The 16,817-nt window shown below is 45.8% G+C and overlaps 1 protein-coding gene across 3 annotated transcripts; it reads left to right on the top strand.

Annotated features, from left to right (window-relative positions):
* The first annotated feature begins 658 nt into the window (after positions 1–658).
* On the top strand, positions 659–16,590 carry cbarpb (CACN subunit beta associated regulatory protein b). Of its 3 annotated transcripts, XM_076726187.1 has the most exons (11): positions 659–794; positions 1,684–1,879; positions 2,871–2,943; positions 4,804–4,943; positions 6,669–6,730; positions 7,539–7,701; positions 8,163–8,334; positions 8,736–8,882; positions 9,374–9,611; positions 10,178–10,367; positions 11,532–16,590. In XM_076726187.1, the coding sequence occupies exons 3-11, from the start codon at positions 2,896–2,898 to the stop codon at positions 13,048–13,050; spliced, it is 2,679 nt and encodes an 892-aa protein (XP_076582302.1). In that variant the 5' UTR covers positions 659–794; positions 1,684–1,879; positions 2,871–2,895; the 3' UTR covers positions 13,051–16,590. The 3 variants fall into 3 exon arrangements, with proteins under 3 accessions (XP_076582302.1, XP_076582303.1, XP_076582304.1); XM_076726188.1 differs by lacking the exon at positions 1,684–1,879 and having other exon boundaries at positions 684–794; XM_076726189.1 differs by lacking the exons at positions 659–794; positions 1,684–1,879 and adding an exon at positions 2,019–2,134.
* Positions 16,591–16,817: the final 227 nt, after the last annotated feature.

Raw genomic sequence — 16,817 nt, 5'->3', positions numbered from 1 at the left:
TGTGGGTAAATTGTGAGTTTAGGCGGCCATATATCATGTGGTTTGAAACACAAGTATTATAACCTTTTGGTCATAGAAACAAAGCTTCACACACGGGTAGACGGTGTCTGTTTGAGCAACTGAGACGGAAATGCCTTTCGGTTTTGTTCATACAGGGTTTACATAGGAATACGTATATGGAACATTTATGCAAAAGTATACCATACGACAAAAACGTTTATTCACGCCTCATTTACCCTTTTTGTGAACGATGCTACTGAGCATACACCACCATTAGATGGCGCCAAAATCACGTGTCATAGGCTACAACAGATGGAGACTCAGTGGGCTGATCTGGGACCAAGTGTTTGTTGATCTTACTCTGTGTGTACCACCTGTATGGCGTTAAAGACCCCGCACAGACAGACATGCTAACAGACTTCCGAGCCTGCACTGCTTCACCATTTCCACACACCTGCATATAACTAATGTAAAATAAGTAAAGAGCAAAGAGAGGACGCCTCACAGTGGCAAACACGTGTGAGAAGAGGGAAGTCTTCTATTTGACATCCATTGAGACTCTCTGGCTGTGTGTCTGACTGAGGCTAATTTTGAGAACGCCTTCAATCACTGCCTTTACCTCACTCCTTGCGTCACGTGGTGCGCCTCTCACAGGGTGGTGGGCGTGTCTTAAACAGTGGGGTTTCATTCATAAATACTTTTAGCTTTAAAATCCACATTAAAGTGCTCACGGAAGAGTTTCGCGGTGCCGAACGTGCCCCTCCACCCCTGCATGGACCAGGCCAGTTGAGTAGGTGAGTGTTACCCTCGCTGCATGCCCGCTCGTCCGCTTGCGCAGCCAATTGAAATCGTGAGCTACCTTCTCCGCCGGGCTGATGGAAATCATAGGCGCCTGTGAAATAGCAAGATGGCATATTTATTAACGTCGGAGCGTGGCTGGTTTTCGTCCATTTTTAAACTTAACTACCGTCTGCATTTCATCACGTAATGCGATGCGATTTTGCTGTCTTGCAAAAGATTTTAGCAGCTCCGCGAGGGAAACAGCTGCCGGAGCCAGAGACGATCGAAGCTCATTATTTTGATCCGGGGAAATAATTTTGCAGTACCGAGCAATAACAAACGGGATGCTTTCTTTGGTGCAGCTGTTTCTCATTTTAAACAGGTTACTAGAAGTAACCATTGCAGTTGTTTTATTCTGGGCAGGTAATGTGGTAATTATGGGCCGAAATATAAGACTCCTCCAGGCTAAAACGACACCAGTAATGCAGCTGGTATAGACCGAAATTTTGTTAAGCATGACGGGATATGCAATCCCCAGGACACCCATATCACCATCCACTCAGACAGCCTGCAAATAGAGAAATTTTCAGGGTTTGCAACACCACAGAAGTGAGCAATTCTCCATAAAGTAGCAGGCTAAATGGATTTTTATAGGTGACTTTATAAACATGGTTGTTTCTCCTGAAAACTGTATTATTGCATTTAATGAATCGGATGAGGTGTTTATTAATGTTGCAAGAATTCCTCCAAGATCACGTTCTGGTGTTTGGTGTGCAAAAACAGTTCAGAAATACACTTTTAAAAAAAATGAATCGGTGCATTTGTTGAACGCTTCTATCATCGAAAACTTCTCCACAGCAGCTGAATAATTAACCAGTCCTTCTGCTGTGCGTTTGTTGTCAGCCATGCAGCACTGCCGCCCTGTTGCTCCGAGGCCAGTGGGCCAACCCTGAGGGGGGAACACCGCTGCTCGGGCTGAGGTGGCTGAGGATGCAGCAAGGGAGCTGAGGAGGAGACTCCTGAGCCACAGCCTGACACACACACACGCCGCGCACACACACATCCAAGAGCTCGCTGCTGCGCACTGCCCTCCATCAGGGTAAGACACTAGGCTGGCAGAAAGCAGGATGTGGTACAGTACTGCAAAAAAGGAAAGCATTCTGGTCACAGCCTGAAGTGTGTTTCCCGTAACAGTTTTCATGCCTGGACGGTAGATGCAGGGAGTTAGACAGGCTGGCAGCTCAGAGCTCAGCAGTAGCATACAGGTTGTGGTGCTGAAGTTGAGTGCTGCAGTGACTGGCAGGCGAGCAGCGAACTGCTGAGTGCTGCTGGTATGTTGCTTCTACCCTGCTGGGTGAGTAGATCTATCCAGGGAGAGAGCGTGCGTGCGTGTGCGTGGGCGTTTGGTGCAGCAGGAGCAGTATTAATGGCTATGATCTGTAAGAGCAAACGCATAGCAGCGGCGGTAGTGGAACTCAGCTGCTGGAGCCAGTGCTTAGTAAGAGCTGGTGCTTCTTCTGTGTGTGTGTGTGTGTGTGTGTGTGTGTGTGTGTGTGTGTGTGTGTGTGTGTGTGGGAGGTAGATCGAGAGTCTTCAGGCTGATATGGAATTATGGGTGATGATTTTTACGGCCGAGATGCTAGCATTTGCATCTTCTGTAGGATTGGACGCATGCGTACAAGCACACGCCGCGCGCGCGCGCCCGCACACGCACACAGACACACACACACACACACACACACACACTGGTTTCTGCTTAGTCTCGCAGTCATTTAAGGCCGTTTGAGATGCAACAAGATCTTTCTGCTACAATGAGCATCTTCCATCACATTATATTGTGCGAAGTACATGTTTATTTGCTGCTGTCAGACATCAGTAATGAAAAACAGGACAGTCTTTATTGTAGTTCAGGGAAGTTTTCTTTTATGTTTGCACAACAAGTATGGATGAAGTAACTCATTTAAAATGTACCTTTGACTTTGCATTTTGATGAACAGCTCCAGTAACAGTCATTTCCTGTGTGTGTGTGTGTGTGTGTGTGTGTGTGTGTGTGTGTGTGTATCCATGTGTGTTCATGTGTTGTGTCTCAGGGGGACTCTCTAGTTGGCCTGGACCATGAGCAATGAGTCTACCGTCTGGAACATCCTACCAGAAAACTCCACAGTAAGTCTGTCTTTCGCCACTGGCTTATTCTCAAACTTCCTGTGTGTGTGTGTGTGTGTGTGTGTGTGTGTGTGTGTGTGTGTGTGTGTGTGTGTGTGTATGCGCACGTGTGCTTCCACCAGAACCATACTTTCCTTCATATTCTCTTCTGGCCGATTGACTGGCTAATAGAGAACATCCTGACCTGGACCTGAAATAATTAAATCTCTGATCTAATCTCAGCTTTAATTTCCCCTCGCAGGGAAATTACAATGTGACGTCAGAGCGTAGCGCTCATTAACACTTGCTGTCCGTTCTGCTTCCCCCAGGGTAGAGTTCAGCTTAACACGCCACCTAGAAGATCATCATTTGTTCTGTAAAACAAGGCCTGCTGTTGTTCTCTGCTCGCCCACTCATGTTGCCATCCATCATTTTATTTGAATCATATCAGTCCCTGTCAGTAGCCTACATGGGCATGAAGGAACGTGCTGGGGAAACACATTTTTGCTATTAAACGACACAAATAAGCAAAAACCTACTCATGTTGAGATGGAAAAAAACACTAAGAAAAATCTGAAATAAATCTAGAAATCGGGCGATTAATAATAAAGTAATCTAAGTGGGATCAAGAAAAATAAATTTGTAAATGAAAACATGAATCCTGGTAAATGTGATTAAAAATCATTTCTGAGATGGCAGCAGAGAATTCAATTATTCAAGTTTTTTTTTCTTTGGTGCTCTCTGAAGTGATAAGACCATTTTATTCCTTTTTTCATCCATTTCCTGATAAATCAAGTTTGGTTTTCCACAGTAGAATGGGATCCCCAGCTAACAGCTAGCTGCCAACACCGAACTGCTATTTGTTTAAAGGAATAATTGTGGATTCAAAGTGATGAAAATGTAGAGATTAATGCACAATGCAACATACAGAGTGATATCAACAATAATTTTCTCATGTGCAGCGACAGACAGACAGACAGACAGACAGACAGACAGACAGCAGCTTTATTGTCACTTATAACTTTCCGTCTGCTTTTTGTGCAAGCTTATATGATGGATTAAATCAAGTTCACCGAATCAATGAAGAGGGAGAGATTTCAAGATGTCTTGTCCCCCTTTGGTGAAAAGTGTTTATCCTTACTAAACAAACTTGTCTAAAGGATTTGAGGCACTGTGGGGTCTGTACCGAGGCTCCTCGTGTGGTTCATTATCTCAGCTGCAGGCCTGCCTGTGAGAGCTTTCCCATAGCTAAGGTACACTGCAGACAGGTTAATAGCCCTGGCATTTATTGATTAATTGTACTGTTGCATTTATAGATTCACTTTATTTAGGCCAACCAGCCAGTGGGGATAAATCAATCGTGTAAGCTGCTTGGTGTTACAGGGAAGGTAAGACAGCTGCACAGTAAGGAAGTCAAATCTGGGCTGCAGCTGATGTGTCAGACAGCATTTCAGTACGTCTCTGTCTCTTATTACAGAAACGTGACTTCTGGACCTGAACTGAAATGCATCGGCCCTATTTTAAGACAAATCTGAGGCTTGTCCAAAAGAAAAGTTTGACTCGGAGTGCAGAGTAGACACGTTTCTACCCGTATCCCTCAGCTCAGATCAGCGAATAGTTTCAGTACGTCCATGTTTATGTGGGAAGCTTTTTGCTTTACTTGTTCTTTCCCTTTTAAAGTAGCACACTTAACATCCAAATTCAGCACAGGAAGACACCTACCTCTGCCCGTTATATCTGCTTTACTTACCCTCACTGCCCACTCATAGATCTGACTGGTATTGAAGTACGATTGCCTGCCTATCTATCTATCTATCTATCTATCTATCTATCTATCTATCTATCTATCTATCTATCTATCTATCTATCTATCTATTTCAGGAGATCCCATTCGAGGCCAAGGAGCAGCAAGATGGCTATGTGCTCCTCCTGGTGATCCTCTCCATCTTACTGGTAGGAACGCTGATCTTCATCTCCGTCTTCCTCATCGCCTGCCGTCGAGGAGGGAAATTCTGTGCCAGGTACGACGCAGAAACTCTGCATTAGCATTTTCAGCACTTTCATGAGACTCCATATGACGAGTATAAGCTCAAACTCCAGACAGGCAGCAGCGGTTATCACCTGAAAGCAGCAGCTGTGGAATTTAATAACGAGAGCACTGTAATAAAAGGTAACTTTATAATGTTCACTTTCTGTTGACGCAGTGCCGAGGAGGAGTCAACTCTATGGTGGTGTTGAGGGCTCAGAAGGTGCCGCTGTTGTGTTGTTTTTCATTACAACTTATTACGTCAAATAACAGGGATGGTGTCCCTGTGATTTAATCCCTCAAAACAGCCATGAAGCGGTCCAGCACTGTCACACGAAAACTTTGCCTCCTTGAAAATTTCCTCAAACTTATATCAACACCACTCCTACGCAGGTTCAACAGACACTGGCGGCCTTGCTTCACAGAGGCAGATTAAACTGCACATCCAGGTGCTGCTTTTATTGTGCTGCATGAAAGCACATGTGCACACGAGCACACACAGTTTGTTGACAGATGGAGACTACTCTTCCCGAGCTCACGTGCAAATGCTGTTTAGAGACTGGCGGGTACTTATGTTGAATGTGTGTACTTACATAACAAATAAAGCTCAGTGCAGTTGCAAATGAAGCTAACTGCATCCAGTTTGCTCCAGCCAGTGAGTATGATTCCATTATCAGACTTGATTCATTTGCATTTATTCAGCAGGAACATGCCTCCTCTCCAGATGCTTTGTCCCTCTCTACAGCAGCACGCATCATCAAGTACACTTGAATATATGAGAGCGCACCAGCTAGATGCAGATAAACAGAGAGCACAGAGGCTGAGCCGTGAAAAGGAGAGGCTTGCCGGGGGAGAGCAGAGGCGAATCGGGCAGACTGGTACAAATGATGAGTGTAATGAGATTTCATAGCAGCCATCGGCTGTGATTAATCTCGCGTCTCAACCCAGCTCCGTGTGCACACCGAGAATACACACACGCACACACACACACACACAAATACACGCATACACTCACATAGGATGGGGAAGCGGGAGCCACAGAGGAAATGAAAGACAAGAAGAAGCACAGATCTGGGTGGACGGAGAAATCCCTCAAGTCACTTCACTCACACACACACACACACACACACACACACACACACACACACACACACACACACACACACAAGCAGGCATGCAACTCATAGCTCTGCACAGAGATGAGATGAGAGAGAAATAACTGGGAATAGCTTTCAGTTTCCTGTCTCTGCAATCGGCTTCAGCTAAAGATGTTGAAACGGGAAAGTTTAAAGACAAAATATACAAAAAGCATAACGAGTATGACCTTTATTGTGTATTTTTTTCTGTGCCCTCAAAGATGAGTGGAAAAGTACAATCCAATAAAGCACCATGCTTTATCAGTTCAAGAGGTCCCCTGGCCCTGAAGGTTATCAAGTTACTGGCAATGATTTAGGCCTGCATTGATTATACAGGCAGGCAGCCATTTAGTAAACAGCATAGTGAACAGTCAGTCCTATGGTCTCCTCATAGTTGTCTTATAGCTGGATTTTTAAACTGTGCATGTGTAGTTCAACTCATGCTGAACGAAAAGGTCAAACAGGAACAAGGCTGATCATAACGCCTTGTTCTCTGCTCACATCAGTAGGTTTCGACGGATGAAAGACAGACCTCAGGGGTAACCATGTCACAGCATTGATCTGAATGTTTCTGTGTGCCCCAGGGCCAGCGATGACCCCGAGAAAACCAACACCACCTACATTGAGGAGTCTCAGCCCACCCATGGTAAGAGAAATATGGCCAAAGAGGAAGAAAAGTTGGGAGGGAGGGGTATAAAGAGGCAGCTAAGTAAGAGAGGGAGGAGTAATGGAGACAGGCTGGGAAATGGAGGGCCTGGATTGATGGAGGCAGAGATATTTCATCACGTCAGCACAAACGTGTAATGTCTTTTCCATTAAAATATTGTGATCTCGACCCAATTAGTTTAAATGACTGTGCCATTCCTGGAACGCATTTTGACATTTTGGGACCAGTGGATTCGCTCGCTCTCCAATGAAAATGATTTATTAAAAGGAAGCATCAGTTTGGCACCAAACTGCTGCTGTAAGGCTTTTTGTGTAGTTTTTCAGTCAGCAGTTTGCCGTATTACCACACTCATCCTCCTCAAAGGTGTCCGTATCAGATGCTACACTTCAGTTACAGCAGCCATGGGTTGATTTCAGAGACGCTTTTCAAAATTGATTTTTGGGGTATTTTATGCCTTTACTACACAGTTGACAGTTAACACAGGAGATGACTGAACCATGACCCCTTCACTTACATGAACATAATGTTTACAGCCATGCTAGCAGCTCTGTGGGGCTGTACTTAGGCACAGTGGTGCTTTGAGCTAAATGCTAACATCAGCATGCTAACATAGCACACTGACAGTGACAATGCTAACATGCTGATGTTCAGCAGGTATGATGTTGACCATGTTCACCATCCTAGATTTGCATGTTAGCTCGCTAACGTCTGCTAACTGGCACTAAACACAGTCACCACAGTACGTCTATCTACCTCCGCTCTCTCTGCCTTCTTCTATCTCTGGTAGAAATCACCATCAGGGTGGATGAGTCAGAGTGCCTGTCAATGGCCAGCTCTCACGACCAAGAAACGGAGCGCTTCCTGTCCACAGGCACCACAGGCCGCCGTGTCTCTTTCAATGAGGCTGCACTGTTCGACCACGGCAAGAAGGCCCAGGAGAAGGGCCGCAGGTCAGGCAGCCAACACACACACAAAAGGCCACATTTGCTAATCTCTGTGCTTTTTATTCAGTGTTCAACTTGCAATGATGTCCACTAACTCCCAGCTTTTCTGCTTTCCAAGATCAAAGGATGTGCATATTTCACTGTGTCGATGTCACTGTTAGTTTAGGGTTAAGAATTAATTCTGAATGCATTATGTATGCTGTGGACACAAAGAGCTCTCACCCTTTCTCATTATTCCCCTGCCCTACTTTTCTCTTAAAGCCCCGAGCCTGATATGCAAATTCTTCAAAAGGAATTATTCCGTGGGGCTAAATGCAGAATGCAGAGTAGCTCTGATGGGTTTGAAGTCGGATATTTCCCTCGGCTCCTTGTCTCTTGTGCAAGCGTCATGATGTATGACTTACCAAGCAGCTTATGTCTCATCTTATTTTCTGGCTTTGCGTGTGACGCTGCGTCGTTCACCCCAGGTACACTCTGACCGAGGGCGACTTTCACCACCTGAAGAACGCCCGGCTCACGCACCTCCACATCCCTCCCCCGGCCCTGAAGATAGTCACCATCCACGAGTGCGACTCGGCTGAGAACAGCATCACCATGACAACACACCCTGCCGCCAAGTCAGCGCTTTCCATCTTCCAGGTGACAGCCTTTAACCTGCTGCTACTCCTGATGCATCATTAGTCTTGACCGGAGCCAATTAGAACATCAATCACTTGGGTCAGGGCAGAGAAATGTATCAAGCTAATGTACCCAAACACAGGAATCAGGGGTTTCTCCGCTCGCTCATTTCAACAGGCTGTGCACATTGATTTCCCATTTCGGCGAGGCCGTTCAGTCACTGCCGCTGCTCTGACAGCTGGAAAAGGAATCTGAACTTGATTATTATTCATAGATGTTACCTAAACATGAAAACTAGCTTTTAAAGAGGAGCTGCATTACTTACTGTAGCTGCCAATAGGTGACTACGGTCACACTGTATCTATCAGCAGAAAACATGCACATTCGACAGCTGATAGCATTTTTTGTGCGCCCCTCTTCAGCCGATGTTGTGCCCCCTACCACAAACAGCGCTGACCAGCCTGAGTGTCAATCCCAGCTGTGCCCTCCCTGGAGACGCTCTCAACTCTGTGGTGGACACCAGCTTCAGTGAGAACACGATTGCTCTCAGCTCCAAAGAGCCAACCTCTGTAAGTTACCTCCAGCTACCGTGTAATAATAACAGTGATGCCGATAATGATTAGAATAAACTTTGCATATATAGAACTTTTCTTAACAAGGTTTCAAAGTGCTTCCCAAAAAGATAAAGTTAAATCAAACAAAAGTCCTACACATCAAAAAAAAAAAAAATAACAGGGTAAAGTGCAAATACCTCTCCAGTCCTGTGTGTGCATACAAATTAGCTGTAAGTGCTCAAGTTACGGAAGTTAATTATTTGTAGAGTGATGAATTTGTTAAGATAGTCTCTCAGTACTCCAACCCTCTGTTCAACCAGCCAGTCAACCAGTGAGTCATCCATGTGGACTATAGAGGGTCACGGAGCCTGAGGCAGGACCAACAAGAGTGATGGTTGATGGGTAAACAAGGAAGCCTGTGTGGAACATCACTGTCAGAAGGGATTACACACCCACCGCTAGTCTTGGCAGATTTCCTTTCTGACCACGTTTGTCTCTCTGCTCAGCTCGTGATGATGGCAGCGGGGCCCCGCGGCAGAGGCAGCAGTGTCAGCGTCGGAGAGGGGGCCGCGGTGGGGAGCGGTGCCCCTGCCACTGGCGGTGGCGCAGGAAGCCAGGGGCCCGTGCTGCATTTCTTCACTAAACTGCGGCGCCACGCTAGTCTAGAGGGGGCCAGTCCTTACTTCAAGATCAAGAAATGGAAGCTGGACAGCAGCCAGAGAGCCTCGAGTCTGGACACCAGAGGTAATGGATCCTTGATGGTGTAAAGTATGTTTCTCTGATATTATTTTTAGAAACAATCTGTGCCAATGCAGCAGGGAAGTGCAACACTTCTTTATGGGCCTTTGTAAAAGTCAGATCTGTATGCTGTTTGCAGTTTCTATCTTAGGTATATTTTCTCTGTTTGTTTGTGTGTTAAGCATTTTTGGCAACATTCTCTCGTGGTAAACAGACAACGGTGAAGCAGGGGGCTCCAGCAACCAACTGTGAGACGCCTTTTGCCTGCTAAGAATCGGATATACACACAGACACACACGCACACGACAGATGGCCCAGTGACGTAAAATTTGGTCGTTCCAAGTCAATTTGAGCCTCTGAGTAAATCCTCCCTGCCGATCCCCTTCATATATACACTCCCTGCGCTTCCCGGGCTCAGGCCTTCTATCACACCGAGGGACCGGGAAAAGAGCACAAAATCCCCTCAACAGTTGATGGAAGCTTTCTCCTGAGCTACGTGTCACTTCGCTCCTGTCCGCTGTCACACAACTCGTACAACTCACTGCTCTTTCGCCATGTTTGGTGTCACCCAGGCTCGCCAAAGAGGAGACAGTTCCAGCGCCAGCGAGCCGCCAGCGAGAGCATGGACCAGGATGACAATGACGCGCACCACATAGACCTCATCCAGTACATTGCCCGCACCCAGGACGTCACCTACCGTCCCAGCCAGCCCACTACACGCCTCCTCTCACCTCCCTCCACACCACCCCCCTCCCTCGGCAGGTATCTTTAATTCCCTTGCCATTCATCCTGTTCACTGCTTTGCTGCCTTGCACTCATTTCTTTACTGTAGTGAGAGAGCATATGGTAACGATATACAGTAGGATACGGCTCTAAGTCCCAATTCTTCACCACTTTGCCTCAACATGTGATTTCTAAATTGTGCGCCATTGCAAAAGAACTCAGAGTGATTGTTCTTGACATGTCAGATGAGCAAGGATGCAAGATAACCACAATGAGAATGTCAGTGTCAATAACATTGAACTGTAAGTCTTTGAAAACTGTCCTGGTGTCTTTTTTTAGACTAAATGTTTTGCTCGGACATTTAATTAGATTAAAACACACCATGCTGTGTAATTGTAAATGCTGTTTAACCACAGCCCGATTTGTATGTGATGAGATCCCTGTAAACAAGAGTTCTTTGAAAACCAATTTCATGATTTGAAGCCAGATGCAGGGGATTACCAGAGTGCTTTTTTTTTTTTTTTTTTTTGTTAAAGGATGGCGTGGAGAATCGGGACACAGGGTTTATATCTGACTTAGGAATCCATTCCATCGCTGACATTGTCTAATAATGTCATGATGTCCACAAATGGGTCACTTCAATTTTGTTATTTTAAGATCACAATTATAGCAATGCAGATTTTGCCCAGTGTTATGCAACAAAATCTCCCAAAGTATTTCCTTATATAACCATTTATTTTTCCTTCACTGAATATTAGATTAAACAGTATTTCCTGTGTATGTTTTCAGATGTTTGTTGTTGAAAATAAAAGGAATTTCCTGGAAGCTGCCGTGAGTTCAGAAACTTGATGATCCCGTGCTCCTTTCCAGTTTATTGCTTCTGATAAGTTATGTTTCATACAGTATGGATTCTTTAAATCTGCTGTCCCAAGATGAAAGCAGGGGATTTCCAGGGAGTTTTTCAAGCGCTCATGGCATCAGTATGCAGCTAAGTTTAGTTTTAGGACATGCAACAGCAGCCATTGCAAGTCATGAAAATCATTCTGTGCCCTGTGAACACAGCCATTTCTCAGACGAATGTGTTGTTTAAGTAACTGCTCTGACACTAACTTTTGTTTTGCCTCTTTGTTTGTTTCTCCCCTTCCTTCACTCCTTACTTCTTTCATTTTATCTCATCTCTCCACACCTGTGTGCACATTACAGGGTAGAGGTAGAGGTGATGGTGGAGCCCAGCTGCAGCCGTGGAGGACCAGGGGTGATTGGCCTATCCCCTGATCCCCAGGATGAAGCACTGTCCCTGGCAAGAAGGGAGGGTGCAGACCCATTGGAGCCCCTAGATCCCCAGGACCCCCAGTCCCTTTACAAAGACATCTGGACCCTTCGTGCGACACTGGAACAGTACGCGGCCTCTGACCAGAGCAGCAACAATGACAGGAACTCCGTCTGCAGTGATGCTGACAGTGTGTGTTCGCTGGGCGGACGCACAGAAACAGAAAGAGGAGGGCTGCCCAGCTACCCGTCGCAGGATTTAGGGGATGAGGCAGAGGGCGGAGATGATGACAAGGACATAATGATGTATATGGATGAGAGGCTGAAGGAGGGAAGAAAGAGGAAACAGGAAAGCACAGAATCAGAGCGAGGTGCCAGCGACGGAGAAACAGGGACTCGTAAATTGCTGCAGATGGACAGCGGCTATGCGTCCATAGAGGCTCCATGTCGTGGTCCAGAAGACCTGCGACTGTTTGGGAGCATCAGCAGCAGCCCAAAGGACAGAACGGCCCACGAGAAAAGGCACCACTTCACCAACGCAGGACGATCTGGCACCATCGGGGAGAGCTTTGAGTCTCATCTCTTTGAGGAGGAGCCGGAGGAGGAGTTGTTGTTGGGTGCCAGCGGAGGAGTTTCCATAGAAACAGGTACTGGTTCACTGAGCTGGTTCCCGTATGGTCAGATGCTCACACCTCGAGAGGCTGCACAGCCGTCACCTCAACTGCCGGCACTGCACCGGCGAGACTACAGCATAGATGAGAAGACGGACGCCCTCTTTCATGAGTTTCTCCGCCACGACCCTCAGTTTGACCTGCAGGAGTCGCCGTTAAGGAAGCATCGGTCCCGAATTCACCTCCGCAAGCAGTGGCAGCGCCACAAGCAGTGGAGCGACCCTGGTGTCAGACACTTCCAGTCCTCTTTTGACAGACAGCGGACGCCTCTACGGAGGGGTGACAGTGTGAACTACCCACTGGACACGAGTTACCACAGCACGCTCCCCCGCATCGTCAGTGCTCCTGATGAGGAGACCAGCGACGGGACCGGCGGCACTCCTGACACTCCAAAGGTAGAGCCTACGACTACTGAGAGCAGGAGCAAGGACAGGGAGCAGGGTGTCACTGTCAGAGACACTGAGGACCACACCTCTTCTTCTGCCCCACCTCTTCGTCCATCCGTCTCAGAGAAAGATGGAGGGTTGACTGAGCACCATGACCCTCAGGAGGACAGCAAACAATGTGGACTCCCTCCCGAGCCCCTGGACGAGCGCTCGCCCCCTCAGCTGCCCGACTCCTCAGGCTACGGCCCGCAGACCATCACAGCAGAGCTCACGGACAAACTGACTGCTAACCTGGATGAGAGGCTGTACATGGGCCTTCGCAGGACCAAGGACACGGCCACTGAGTGTGTGACGGTGACAGCCACACACGCTTCTCCAGACCACAGCCCAGTGTAGCAGGGCTCCAGTCGTCCTCCTCGTCAACCTCACTCCTGCTGACACTCTCTTTTTTTTCTGTCTGATTCGTCCTGCCTCTGTTTAAATGTCTCTCTGTGTGCAGCTCGAATGGTGTGCCGGAGACCCATAAACACAAAGTGAAAAATATGCTTTATATGAATCCATAATTAAACATTTTTTCCCGTCTTAGATACAGTTGATTCACTAGAAGATGCAGCTAGTCTCTCGTCATGCCTGTTATCAATACAAAGCCGTTCAGTGTTGCAATTTTACTCATTGATGGAGAAAGATAGAAATCAAAATTATAGCAGCTAACATATCAAAAATCATGTGGTTTTAGTGAGAACTGTTTCCTCATTATTTATTTCTGTGTGTCTATTTCCATCTGAACTGCTGTCACTGCTGTCTCTGCTCTCCGGTATGAATAAGTGAAGCTGTGGGCCGGTATGGCCTCCGTACTCATTGATCCACTGTGAAACCAGGTGCTATTAGACAAGAAGAAAGCTACAGATCTGGAAGCAACAGTTACCCTGCTACACCCACGGTCATGCTTTAGTGGAAAATAAGTAGTTTTATCACTATTCAGGAGTAAAGAGAAACACCACAATTGATCTATCAAAGCTATATGAAGAATACTTTGGTTATTCACAGTTTGGATTCATGGTTCCCAACCTGTGAGCGTCCCAGGAGAAGGTCGACAATTAAAGTAGGCTAAAAAAAAAAAGCATATTTCTTTTACACAAAATTTGGTTTATTTAGTCCTAAGCAGACCGTATCGAAGAAGTCTGTCCCACATATATAATTTTCTATGAGTACAGAATCTCCTTTTCAGTTGCCTATTTTCACGCATATAGCACACCATCTCATTCAGATGCACAAGGTAACCTGTACTGTCTGTTTGAGAGGCACCAGGCTTAAAACTGGCTACAATGTAAACCCATGCACGGCAATATTAGACACTAATAGGAACTGCCCCACCCGGGGCAGGGGGGGAGGTCAGGGTGGAGTGGAGGGTCACTTCACCCAGGAGGCTGGTGCTCATGTGCCCTGTGAAACCTTAAGTCAGCTATCTTTTCCTAAACCTAACCAAAAAGCTTTATTCCCTTTAGTCTGCGGTTTGGTAGAAATGTGACGTCCCCATTCTTAGTCCCTCCTACAAAGCTCTCATTGGTGAATTGTTTCTCCGATCATGGGAAGAAGCCATCAAGTAATTCGGGGTCACAATTTGCTTGATTTTAAGGGGCCACAAGCCAAACAGGTTGGGAACCAAAGGACATGGATAACAAAGTTAACAAGGGCCAGAAAAGTTCTTCCTTAAGGTGTTCTTTTGAAAGGGAAGATGTCCTCTGATTGTCCACATGTGAGCGTCTCACTGGTCACGATGTTTGTTGCTTTTGACTGAAAATGCTTCTCAGCTATGTGACGACTGTGTTGTTTATTTCTTATTTTTTTTATTTTTAACGAGTTGTAATATATTTTTGTGTGTCTGCACTGCTTCGATGACAATGAAAACCGACAGTGTGACATATTTGAAGAGGACGGGTTCGGCGCTGACAGGCAGAATGAGCAAACCAGACGGCCCGTAGCACTCTGGTATGATGACTCTGTCAGTCACAGATATGATGGTAATTTACAGCTCCGTAAGCTATGACTCTCAGTACTCCGGGCATCACTGACCTCTTTCCTAACAGGGAGAACAAACTCGGTCTCACAGCTAAGAGGTGGGCAGTTACATTAAAGCTATTAGACAAGATGGCTGCCCTCGCGGATGTTTGGTGTTTATTGAATTTATAAGAAAGGCATGCTTTCTTGTGCACGGGGCTCACAGAACAGGCTTTATTTGTCCGCATCTGACATTCTTGTTTTCCCGTCCTCTTCCTCTTCTTCGGCTGAGAAAGTTGACAGTGCAGTAGATGCCTCCCCCGGGGGCCGAGGATTTCACTTCCTGCCAGCTTATAAAACCAGACCGAACAAAGATGTTACTTGTAGTTAGGAACACTTTATTTTTCTTCTTTTATTTTGCTTCCTCTGTGCAATTAAAACAAACCCGTACTGCCATTCAAGTGAAACCACATCAGCAAATTATGTCCTGTGGGCGAAGAATGTAAGTAATGGCCAGAATTATGTTGGAAATCCATTTTTGTTCACGTCTCAGCTTTTACATCCTGAGCAGTCGCAGCAGGTTGATTGTAACCCAGTTTCGCTCATAAAATCTTATTCTCAGAGGGACTCGTTGGGCTTTCCGTCTCTCCCACGTGCAGTGAGGGGAGCCACTGCAGAAGAGGGTGTTGAATATTAATCACGGCAACAGAAGGATTCCCGCCTTTCATCCGGTCTCCCTTTCCTCATTCTTTGAGGCTGTTAAGCATGCAGTAGATTGAACAGACTGAAAAGAAAATGGGGGGAAAAAAACATTATCATTCTCTCTTTGTTTGGGTGTGATGATGATGCTCCTTTCCAGCCTGCCCAGATTAGATCTTTCTCTGCTGCGTGACAGGAGTCTCCTTTTGTGGCTAAGTGGACTCTGAGGCAATAGCTGCCTTCCTCATTAGGAGAGCAATGACTGAGATGAAAGGAGGTGAACTCAAATAAGGAGTAGAGAGAGTAGTAATTTATTTGCTGTCTCTTTCACGTAGTCCCCTCACACACACACACACACACACACACACACACACACACGCACGCACACTGAACCGCTATGTCACCGTGAATAAACACAATGTGCTCCAGCACAATTTTGTGCAATCAAATGACGTTCTTTTTACAACAGCACTAATCAGCAGAAAGGAAATAAAATCCTCCTCTCAGTTATGATGGAACTGATGCATCCCTGATTATAGTAATTTTTCTATTCTGACAGGTCTGGAGGAAGGGGAAGACCGCTGCATTTACCTACAAAATCACAAGCTAAAATGTCTTGGAGCTGAGTCGGTATGAGATGATGACAGTACAGCAACTGCAGGATTGAATCCGTACATCTGTACAAAGATTAAACTTTGCTGTGTATACAAGCACAATGTCACAGGAGCTAGACTAAATCAGTGTCCTTTACTAGGTTTAGACAGGTACTGCATTACAGAGGACACTGTGTGTTTGTATACTAACCAGTAGCCTGTCAAATGCATTGATGCATAGCTGTGTGTAGGTCTGCATGAGAGTTAACATTTTAGTACAAATCTTCATGTTTTCTCAGACTTATGGTACAAAATGATCATAGTTGATGCTCATTTCTTTCAGGCAGAAGTCAAATCATTGTTATGACCAGAGATTTTGTACTTTATGGAATCCACTTTTAAGAGTCATGCTAGGATGCTGTAACCGATGAGATTTTGTGAGATTTATCTCTTTGAAAGTAGAAGTATTTCTGTATTCCTTGCTTGTTAGTAAACTGCTTAATCTCTCAAAGAAAAAAAAAAAGGCTTTCTTAACAACTTCGCTCTTGTTGATCCAAATCTATTGAGCCTTGAGGGACCAAACCATAAAAAAAGTGTTATTTTAGGGTCGTTTTTTCCAATCTGTGAATAAATGAATGAAGCAAAAGTGGCTCTAACTCGTCTTATTTCAAGGAAATGGTTATTAATCAAGCCGTGGGAACGGATTGCAGGTTCTGTCTCATGAATCCCATTTCATTTTTCTCTGTTGCTTAGGCCCATATTGATTTCTTGCCTCTCCTTATCACCTCCTCCAAATTAATTAGAGAGAAAAGCCAAATCCAGCCTGTGATCTACAAAGGGAACACCTCAAATGTCCTCTTCTTCACACCTTTT

Source organism: Chaetodon auriga, chromosome 3 (genome assembly GCF_051107435.1).
Source record: "Chaetodon auriga isolate fChaAug3 chromosome 3, fChaAug3.hap1, whole genome shotgun sequence".
Taxonomy (NCBI): Eukaryota; Metazoa; Chordata; class Actinopteri; order Chaetodontiformes; family Chaetodontidae; genus Chaetodon; species Chaetodon auriga.
Note: the sequence above shows the minus strand (reverse complement) of the source record. Positions and strands in the feature narration are given on the sequence as shown.